General features: G+C 49.8%; 1 protein-coding gene across 1 annotated transcript; it reads right to left on the reverse strand.

The window, feature by feature from the left end:
• Window positions 1–1,341: 1,341 nt before the first annotated feature.
• LOC142774283 (uncharacterized) lies at window positions 1,342–9,762 on the reverse strand. Its single transcript, XM_075874678.1, has 3 exons — window positions 9,570–9,762; window positions 2,863–2,977; window positions 1,342–1,716 (listed from the first exon to the last, which is right to left on the reverse strand). The coding sequence occupies exons 1-3, from the start codon at window positions 9,746–9,748 to the stop codon at window positions 1,342–1,344; spliced, it is 669 nt and encodes a 222-aa protein (XP_075730793.1). The 5' UTR covers window positions 9,749–9,762.
• Window positions 9,763–10,627: the final 865 nt, after the last annotated feature.

The raw sequence follows: 10,627 nt of genomic DNA on the forward strand, positions 1-10,627 counted from the left end.
TTCCGCGCCACCTTCCAGAAATTTCTGGTCATTTCGTCGGCGCGATACGCGGCGAAGGCTGGAGAGAGGCGAGACGGTTTGTCAGCCCTCCGCGTCGGGTGACTCAGCTCGGCGTAGCCACGCCTCCTTCGTTCTGGAAATTTCTAGCGCTTGCCCGGCCGCCGCTGTGGGGTGAGGAGGTTCGTCTGCGAAGCCGTGCTTCTGCGGGGAGAGCGCGCGCCCGGGAGCCTTGGATGTTTGCTTTCTTTTTTTTTCTTTTTACCTCGCGGCGTTTCTACCGCCCGTTGTCGCAAGGATTTGGCGGCGCGCTCTCTTTTTAGCGCTCGTTCTGTGACACCAACATTTCCACTGAACACGCTGCAGGTGTAATAGATCGTAGCATTACAGACCATAATCCCGTATTTTTCATTCTGGGCTCCGAAAATACCAAGGCCAGTACCATCTTTACGAAACGCCGATTCGACGCGGACAAAATTGTGCAAATAATTAACACAGTAGACTTGACATCGGTGGCTAATCTAGACTGCGCAGAAAAGGCTATTGAGTCTTTCTCAGAAGTAATAGCTTCAGGTATAGATGCATGCACCACTTCCACTACTGTCACGAAGTGGTATCGTTCCCCTACAAATCCATGGATAAGCAACTCGTTGTTGAAGTCCATTAATAAAAAGAATAACCTTCATACGAAACTAAAGTCGCAGCCTTATAACCTCGCATTAAAATGCCACTTTTACAAATACTCAGCAACATTATCTCCCTTACTTAGGCGTGCTAAGCGCAATTACTACCGGAAGGAGAGCATCGCTTTTGTCTTTGAGTCGTCTGAGGCGAACGTATAAAGTACTGCGACTATTATAGAGAAGTTTTTTGGACAGGGTCTAAAACACGTGGTCCGCGGTCTCCTCACGACAGCCTTTGTCCGATATTTTTTTATGACATTGTGTTTGCGACATTGATAAATGGTGCTTGCATTATTTACTCAACTATCGTTGTTAAGAATACTTCATTCAGGGAAAATACACAGTTAAGCGTCTGTTTTCCCGCGAGGCATCCTTTGCAGTCACCTTGTGTTGGAACACAACCGTAGAACAGTCTATACTCAAAATCGACGTTCAAGTTAGCGGTACAGATATGGTTCTCAATCCTGACGCCCAATCCCCCTCAGAAACGACCCACAGATGAGATTTGGGAAAGGACATTGTTATCCTATGTTTGTTCACTCTCCTACTGCCTCTCCCACTTCCCCACCCTTGTTGCCAATCTTTTAACAGTTCCGGCTCTTTGCAAAGCCGAAGTTCGTTACTGCGGCCCGGGAGCTGATGTGAGTTTGAGACACCTGTTTTAGTTCTGGGAGGTGTACATTTTGGCGACTGCAGTGGCATAGTAGGACTTGGGAACGTTAACCAAACACCGCTGTATTAAGATACCTGTGTCGTTGCAATCGTCGTTGGAAGGATAGCGCAATGCTGTGAGCCGTGGGCCGTGGCCGTGGGGTAGCGTCAAAGGTACACTCACACATTTCATGCAGGACCAGGCGTGGCGGTCTAGGAGCGCCCCTCGCGGCTGGTTCGGCAGTCCGGCGGCTCGCAGGCAGCGCAGGTGGTAGCTGTTGCCGCAGATGCGGCACTTGAGCATGTCTTCGAGCAGCGTCTTCGGGTGGGGCGGGTGGTGTCCGTGCGAGTGGCACACCTCGCACAGCGGCTTCTCGACGCGCGCCTGCTGCGACATATATCGTAAAACACCGGCGTACAATAGGCTATTCAAAGAAGGAATTTCGGCTAGCTGGCCGTAATTGAACTCGTTGCATAATGAATGCAAAACAACAATCATTACAGGAATGAGACCCCTAAGCAGGACTAGCGTCCGTCCCGCTTACGTGCCTCTTCGTTCTGTCATTATTGCATTGCACTTGACAAGACGCGTGCAATAGAGAGAATAATAGAGTGAGGGCGTATTTGTCATTGCAATTTTCTTGGCGTTTTGCAGATAAGTGGGCTCGTTATCAGCACTCATCCTTTTACAAGCGCTTCCGGTGGAGCACATAGTACCAGTTTTCCAAATAACCACAACTTTTGCTTTAAAGCTACAACTATACGAATTCGATGGTTGTGGTTCAAATTAAGGGCTATATTGGATACACGTGACATAGGTGAATGAGTTTTCAGTGACGCATGAAACTACTTCAATGAATGTTGTCGTCACCGTGTTCATTGAGCTATTTTGTCTAACCTCTTATTGCTAATACGCAGTTGTCGCGTCATTCCATTGGTGCTTCCAATTATGCCTTTGACTTTCATAATTCCATCATTCAATTGACCCTCTGCCTTCTTCGGCTGCGTTCCGCATCTCTTTGTATCCGTGTGGTATGGCACGAGATACAATGATTTTTCAGCTAATCTCGATCTGTAAACCGTTGAAGCGCAGACTCAAAATAGCGTTCGCCGTGGTGCCATGGTGCACAAAGCGGTTGCGGTGCTCTGTTGCTGACCCGAAAGTCATGGGTGTGATCCCGGTCGCGATGGTCCTATTGGCATGGAGGCGAAATGATGGAGCACGTTAAAAGACACCGGATGGTCGGTACTTCCGAAGGCCTCCACAACGGCCTCCCTCTTGTAATCGTATAGTTTTGGCTCCGATATTTTAATTGAGGGACTCAAAATGGCAGAGTGATAGGTTGGTAGTATTAAATATCTCACACAGTAGCGCAAAGAATGATATCGACGGCGAATGCACGGGGTCACATCCGGTTTTTCCGCCATCCGTGTAGTTATATTAGGTGCTTCAATGGGAAAACGAAGGCACTAAAGGTTACTAGCCCTGCTCACGTAACCGTGTCCTTTTAACCGGTGCGTATGCACTCACGATGGGCAAGTCCTGTTCGTAGTCCAGATAGTCTACGCCTGGCGACGCGGGCTCCGTCGTACCCGGGGAGTGGTCGCCAGCGGGGTGCGTGTGCTTGCGGTGGTGCTTGCGGCCTCTGCGTCATGTGTGGGACAAACGTATAAAGTGCAGTTCAGCGAACTAATCTAGATTATGATTTAAAATCACACCCACATTGCCAATCAGCGAAGCGGATTATGACAATTATCATTGCGACTTTGGCGCCATCATCTTTGTAAGCGAGGAGCCTCACGTCTTTGATATAATTGGATATTGTGAATTCGTTGCCGTGTAGAATGGTAATTTCGGTTTTATCTTCATGCAAGCTAGCAGGCTTGCATACAAGCTCGCAGCATTTTTGGTGGAGGTGGAGTGTCCTCCATCCTCGCCACTTAGCTCCATCTTCCGGCCATGTCTTCCCCCAACAACCCGTCTCCGTATCCTTCTGTGGCGCCAGCTCCAACGTACGTCGCGGTGCCTCTCGTCCGTGTTCCCGGGACATCCCTCTGCCTAGCCTGACCTGGACGTCATGTCATTGGCTCCGCATGCATTAACGGGTTAGTTAAACTCGCCGGTTGGACCCTACCATGATATCTTGTATTTACTTGAGAGGAGCCGCGCATGTCTAATAGGATACTCACGACACTTTTTTCTCTTAAGGCTCACGGAAAGAAGCACTTGCACGTCTTTTTCTTAGAGAAAGAATTTTCTTAGAGAAAGAAAGAAAAACAACATGTTATGCCAGCGGTTCTGTCTCCTAGTCCTGCCGAGTCCACCCACCCTCACTGCGCATGCGCGTTTGCTTCCCCCTCTCTCCTCTCCGGTGCCCTCCCACCCCATCCAGTAGTGGGTGTCGCCCCATCTCACCTCGCAACGCCGACGCAGACTGTGCCTGCTAGCGAGTTTCTTGATTTAAAAAACTGACTGCTCACGCTGCAAAACCGTTCATTGGCCGCCCCGTATGTATCGTTTAGCTCAGAGACAAGACGACGATGAACACTTGGCTGGGCCTCGCCATGACGAAAGACCCCTGGCCGTTTATTTGCTGGGCTTAAGTAGCCGCGCTCACAGCGGGGAAGGGGGAAAGAAAGAAAAGGAAGGAACGTAAAGCGTACGAAACGGTGGAGAGGAGGAGAAGACGATATCTCCTAGGGCGAATGCTCATAGCAGATAGTCCGGTCTGTTACATCTTCTCTTCACACATTTTCAAAACACTGATTTCTTTTGCACTCATTTACTTGATGGAAGGATGGCCCGTAGTGAAGGCGCTTCGGTTCACTGCGCTGGCGTCCTGACCTGCGCAGGCCAGCCAGTGGGCTTCCTGGAGTGTCTGGAGAAATAGTGGCGCTATAATCTTCTTTTGGCTGAGCTGGTTGCACCTGGTGACACCCCAGTGGGTTGTCCGGCGTGATGTTGCCGCGGTGTCCATCACTGAACTTCGTCGGGGGCCTCGCGTCGGGGTTCGGATTACCCTCGGGGCTGACCTTGTCGTTGAAGTTTTCGTCCGTTCGCAGCAAGTGCTGTCGGTTCCGTCTCAGGAGCCCATGGTCTTCCGTTTTTACCACGTATGATCGTGGTGCAGTCTCTCGTACCACTTTCGCACGGCGTGACCAGCTTGCATGTTTGATCCGGACCACGTTTCCGGCTTCCAAGGGTGGTAGTGGCCTGCCTCGGGAAGACTGTCACTGTTTCCATACGGGTATGCCTCCGTCGACGTTGTATTCTGGAAGAGTGGCGTGCAGGCGACGACCTTGCAGTAGTTCTCCGGGTGAGTGACCGCTGTCAAGGGGAGAAGATCGATAAGCCAACAGACCAAGCCATACATCACCCCGGGACTCGTGGGTTTTCTTTAGAATACGCCTTACGATCTGTACCCCTTTTTCAGCTAAGCCATTTGATCGTGGGAACTCTGGACTTGAGGTGATATGCGCGAAGTCATATCGGCGCACGAAGGACGCGAACTCTCGCGATGCAAATTGAGGCCCGTTGTCGGTGCAGACTTGGTTGGGAATGCCGTATCGCGAGAAGATAGCAGATATCTTGTCGATTACTTCCGCCGCCGTGGTACCTCTGAGTTTCTCGACGTCAGGAAAGTTAGAATGGGTATCAAACACAACTACGTAGTGTTCTCCAGCGAATGTAAATAGGTCTATGCCTACGCGATGCCACGGTCGGTCGGGCGTTGGCTGTAGCAGGAGGGGTTCACTCGGTTGACTGTATGCGTACTTTCGACATACGCTGCACGTTCGCGCTCGTCGCTCAATGTCACTGCACATTCCCGGCCAGAAAACCAGTCTACGGGCTCTAGCTTTGCACTTGTTCATACCTAAGTGGCCTTCGTGAATTCGCTCAAGAATTTCCTCACGCATTGATTTAGGCACCACAACTTTGCAACCCTTTAGCACCACTCCATTGACCATTGATAGCTCTTCCGCATACGGTTTCAGTACACCGTCTATTGCCATGCCATCTTCCATTTGTTTCATGGTGTGGCTGAGAAGCGGATCTTCGCGGGTTTCCTTCTGCAGCCGCAACATAGTCGCTTTGCTTATGATGCTGGTGACTACTTGCGTTGTGTGGACGTCCACATCCTCGACTTGGTCGCCTCCGCCAGTTGGTAGTGCAGCCCGAGACAGCAGGTCTGCGAGTAACAGGTCCCTACCAGGTACAAACTGCAACAAAAAATCATATTTCATAAGACGGATGAAAAACCGCTGTATCCTGGGTGGCATATCTGCAATGTTCTTTTCGGCAATCGCAAGTAATGGCCTGTGATCAGTTTCTATTGTAATGCTTCGTCCATACACGAACTGATGAAATTTTTCACAAGCGAAAACAATTGCCAGTGTTTCCTTTTCTATCTGGGCGTATCGCTCTTCACTCGGCGTCAGCGCTCTTGAGGCGTAGGTCACTGGGCGCCAGTCATCCCCGTGTCTTTGCAATAAGGCAGCGCCAATACCGGTTCCTGAGGCGTCCGCAGTTATCTTAGTGTCTCTTTTTTCATCAAAAAGAGCCAGCAATGGAGGATTAGCAAGCGCTGCGCAGATCTGGTCCCATTCGCGCTCATGGGCTGTTGTCCACTCAAACACCGATGCTTCTTTCACCAGGTTACGCAGCAACGCCGTTTTATCACTCAAAGCTGGCAGGTATTTCCGAAAGTAGTTCACAACCCCGAGTAATCTGCGCACACCCTGTTTATCTTTTGGGGCTGGCATGGCACGGACGCTTTCGATTAGATCGGGGTCCGGACGAATTCCGTCTCTTCCGATAACGTCGCCAAGGAATGCAACCTGCGTGGTGCCGAACACGCATTTAGCTGGATTAAATGTCAGCCCTTCCTCTTGCGCCCGCCTTAGTACTGCGATGACGCGTTCGTCGTGTTCTTCCTTTGAGTCGCCCCATATTAAAACGTCGTCTACGTAGACGCGCACTCCCGGCAGCCCTTCGAACATTTCTGTTAGAGTCTTCTGGAACACCTCGCTGGCTGAGGAAATTCCGAAAGGCAGACGCAGAAAATGGTACCGCCCAAATGGTGTCGCAAAAGTGCATATTCGTGAAGTGGCCTCATCTAAAGGAATCTGGTGAAAGCCAGCATTAGCGTCGAGCCGGGAGAAATATTGTGCTCCTGCCAGCTCGCTCTCTATGTCCTCTCTTAAAGGGATAGGATAGTGTTCCCCCTTAATGCTCCTGTTCACTGCTCTAGCGTCCATGCAAATGCGAAGGATACCATCCTTCTTGTGCACAACTACCAGGGGGCTCACCCATTCAGTTGGTTCATCCACCTTGACGATGATTGAGGCCTTTTCCATTCGTTGCAGTTCTTGTCGCAGGCGTCCTTTCAACGCTATGGGTACTCTGCGGGCAGGCTGCACGACTGGAACGGCATCCTCTCGTAGCACCATTTTGTAGGGTCGCCTGACGCAGCCCGTGCCGCTGAAGAGGTCAGGAAATGCAAGCTGGAATTTCGTTTGCCCATCGCCTACCTTCACGGCGTCCATCGTCACCGGTACCAGACCAAACTGCTGGCATGTCTTTGGGCCAAGGATGGCTTGGCGCCCCTTTTTCACGATAAAGAACGAGACTGAATACTGTGCTTCGTTTATCTCGAGATCTTCGGTCGCCACGCCAACGTGTTTGATTGTACTGCCGTTGTAGGCGGAGAGGACAGCGGCGCTCTTTCGCGGAGTGCTTGCGTGGGCGATTCGGTTGAACAGGGTTAGGGGCAGCAAATTTGCCCGAGACCCGGTATCTACCTTGAATTGTATCTCCTGACCGGCTATTTTTCCGCGAACCATCCAATCCGCTCCTATATCTCCGGTGACGCCGCAAATGCTGATGCCCAAGATGTCAAAATTTTCATCGCTTTCTTCGGCTTTGTGAACCTCGCTTATCCTGCGCGCATTGTTGCAGCATGCGGCGAAGTGATTTCGTTTCTTGCATGTATAACAAGTTTTTCCATACGCCGGGCACCGCTCGGGGGCATGTACCTTGTTACAATTGCGACACCGAGTTCCATTCGCAAACTTCGTGCGGTGTGTGCGGCGTGTAATGTCAACGTGCAGGCTTTCGTTTGACCATGCTGCGCTCTGAATGGCAGCAATCTCAGCAGCTTTGCAAATTTTTTCTGCTTTCTGCAAGTAAGTCTTTGTCGCTCAGCAACTTTTCTCGAAGTTTCGCATTATTTGTCCCAAACACCACTTGATCCCTGATCATGGACTCTTCAAGCGTACCGAAGTTGCACAGCTTTGCTTGCTTTTTTAAGTCCCGTAGGAACCGCTCAAAGGGCTCGGCCTCTTCCCGCTTTCGCAGTCGAAAAATGTGCCTTTCGTAGACTTCATTACCCTGGTCGACACAATATTCTTCAAATTTCCGCACTAACGTGTCATAATCTTCTTTGCTCTCACCTGGCGCAAACGAGAAGTTGTTGTAGACCTCGAGCGCCTCGTCCCCCGCGGTGCTCAGAAGAATCGCTGCTTTTACGGCCGATGGGCGGGGCTTCTCCGGTTCCGTAGCGGTGATGAACAGCTGCAGCTTCTGCTTGAATACCAGCCAGTTTTTCCTGATGTTGCCGGACAGTTGCAGCGGTTCCGGGGGCTTGACGAGGTCCATTTCGAACGTCAGTATCCCACTTCTGACACCATGTATCGTTTAGCTCAGAGACAAGACGACGATGAACACTTGGCTGGGCCTCGCCATGACGAAAGACCCCTGGCCGTTTATTTGCTGGGCTTAAGTAGCCGCGCTCACAGCGGGGAAGGGGGAAAGAAAGAAAAGGAAGGAACGTAAAGCGTACGAAACGGTGGAGAGGAGGAGAAGACAATATCTCTTAGGGCGAATGCTGATAGCAGATAGTCCGGTCTGTTACACCGTATATAGGCGCTGAATCTTGATCTCTAGGGTAGTGCCGGTGAGAGATTGCTGCCGTGTGTTTTTAAACAATAAATATTTTCAGCGTGCGTGTTAGCTAAAAGCGGACTGTGGGTCTCTGTGTCTGTTTAGAAAAAAACCTTAAACGATTTTGAGTACTTGGTACTTATCTATGGGAGAGAAGTAAGCTGTCCCTAAATAATAAGGTGAATTAAGGCGGATCTACCAAGCTAAAAGTCCAATCGGAGTTTTCTGTCTCTCATTGCCTATAGCAGCGATTGGCATGTTCCAGTAGAAAACACCGGTTCATCACTTGCGTGCTTTGCGCCTCCCCAGGTTTCTCCCCTGCGCCGCCGTATGTGTAAGCATTAGCGCCCACCGGCGCTGCTTCGCATCCACACATGGTTCTCTTTAGTGTGCAATGGCGTAACTTTTTTGTTAAGCTTCTTAGGATATCCTTGACGGTGGCGAACTTTCCCGCTATTTTCACCACCGTTGACATGTGATTGTCCATGCTTTGAAAGTAAAGGTCCTCTTAGGCCAACCTTGTTCCATGTGAGGAGTGAAGGACAGTATATTCCGAACAGTATAATAGATGACGCTGTTTCACAGAAGTACATATGAACTACAGTTGAGTGAGAATATTCTGGATGGCGCTGTATGGCTACTCTCCGATCAGCTGCTGCACGGGCAGTGCCTGAGTGCACGGAGAACAAGTGCCTCTCTCAGTCTCTTTGATCGTCGCCGTAAGTGGTTGGTCGCTGGTGGGGCATGGACGAAGCGTAGCGGTGGGCGTGGAAAGTGGTGGCGGCTCGTTCTATTTGAAAACATGTTTATTATGTTTGATTCATGTTGAATTATCTTTCAAAACATGTTTATTCCTATTTTAATGCATGTCCTAAATATTATGTAAATAAAAATAAATTTTCTATTTTAAAACAAAATGGCTGCCTTGGTCTGATTTGCGTGATCCCTTCAGAAATTTCTCGATTTGTGCCACACACCTTGAGATGTGTTGTTTTCGCAAATTAATTGGATTACTTGACCATAAACTTTGGATTCAGGCCCTTTTAGGTAGAGGACGACCTGATTCATTTAATATGCAGCAATGCTTGGTGAGAACGTGTCACACACTTCCCCTTTCTCGCGCCCGTCCCTGTGTGCAAGCATTGTTTATCATCCCCGGAACGATTTCGCGATCAGAAACCAATTTTTGATCTTTCCTAAGCACTTAGCGTAGACGCTTAACACTGAGCAAAAGGACGCTCTGGTGCATTGGCACGTGCGTAGATGGTTTCGCGCATCGCCGGCACTTCACTTACAGGGAAGATCCGAATTTGCTGAGCAACTTTCGTCGTTGCGAGGAGGACGGCTGAGACCAGCGTTCGTCGATACCGGCTCTGTCGGCGTTCGTGTAGAGTAGGTCTCCAGAGAGAGCGCCGGCTGGACGGCTCATCGTGGGAAGCGTTGGTTCCACGCTGAATGCCGCTCCCCGCGGCATGCCCACGCTTCTTCTTCCTCTTTGGCGCTTCACGTTATTGTTATTGTTCTACAGGGTAGCCAGCCGGTCTGAGAACTGGCTAACCTCCCTGTCCTTCCTCATTTATTCCTCCTCCTCCTTTTCCTCCTCCTCCTCCTTCTCCTCCTCTTACTATTCGTGTTCTCTTTTCACTCATACCCACCGTGAGGGATTTGCCAAGAATCGAGTGGTTTCATATAACATTATGAAGTTGCGGGTACTTATTGTTTTCCGTTCGTCTGTTGACAGAAGCGCACAGCCACTGTGGCAATTGGCCAAGAATCCAGTGGTGTTATAAAATTATTGCGAAGCTGTGCGTACTTATTGTACTCGATCATCTGTTAACTGAAGCGCACAGCAACTGGGGTGTTTGGCCGAGAATCGAGTATTTTATTAAACACATGCAATTTTAGAATAAGGAACTTTGTAGCAGCGTGAACACAGCACAGGTGCACAAGAAGAAAGACAACAGCCATTGTTGTTGCTAGTAGCGTTAATACTCGGCCAATACCCAGCACTGGGTATGAGCAACGCCTCCGAGAAGACGAAGTAGAACTGCGTGTGTTGTCTTCCTCTTTATGTTCTTGTGTCGAGTTCACGCTGCAATCAGCCCCTCAAGACTTAACAACCAGCCCACTTCACAACTCTTGTCCAGAATAAGAGAGGTTACAGAATCTAAAAAAAAAAAAACGCAGATTCTGCATTTTAGTTTGCTCACTTAGAAGAGTATCGTGCTCTGCTAGAAGGGCAGAAATGCCGATTACATCTCAACGATGCAGAGTCCTACGCCACCAATTTTTTGCCTCCAGAGGTCTGGCTCGGGTCAGCCATTTTTATGCCTTAATTGCAAAGATCATGAGT

The sequence above is a fragment of the Rhipicephalus microplus genome, chromosome 10 (assembly GCF_043290135.1).
Source record: "Rhipicephalus microplus isolate Deutch F79 chromosome 10, USDA_Rmic, whole genome shotgun sequence".
Classification (NCBI taxonomy): domain Eukaryota; kingdom Metazoa; phylum Arthropoda; class Arachnida; order Ixodida; family Ixodidae; genus Rhipicephalus; species Rhipicephalus microplus.

What these genes read in the sequence shown, in the direction of transcription:
- LOC142774283 (XM_075874678.1), bottom strand. Translation starts at nt 9,748, where the DNA reads ATGCCGCGGGGAGCGGCATTCAGCGTGGAACCAACGCTTCCCACGATG. An exon ending in AGCAAATTCGGATCTTCCCT is followed by an intron (nt 2,978 to 9,569) that starts GTAAGTGAAGTG and finishes CACATGACGCAG; the next exon opens with AGGCCGCAAGCACCACCGCA. An exon ending in ACGAACAGGACTTGCCCATC is followed by an intron (nt 1,717 to 2,862) that starts GTGAGTGCATAC and finishes ATGTCGCAGCAG; the next exon opens with GCGCGCGTCGAGAAGCCGCT.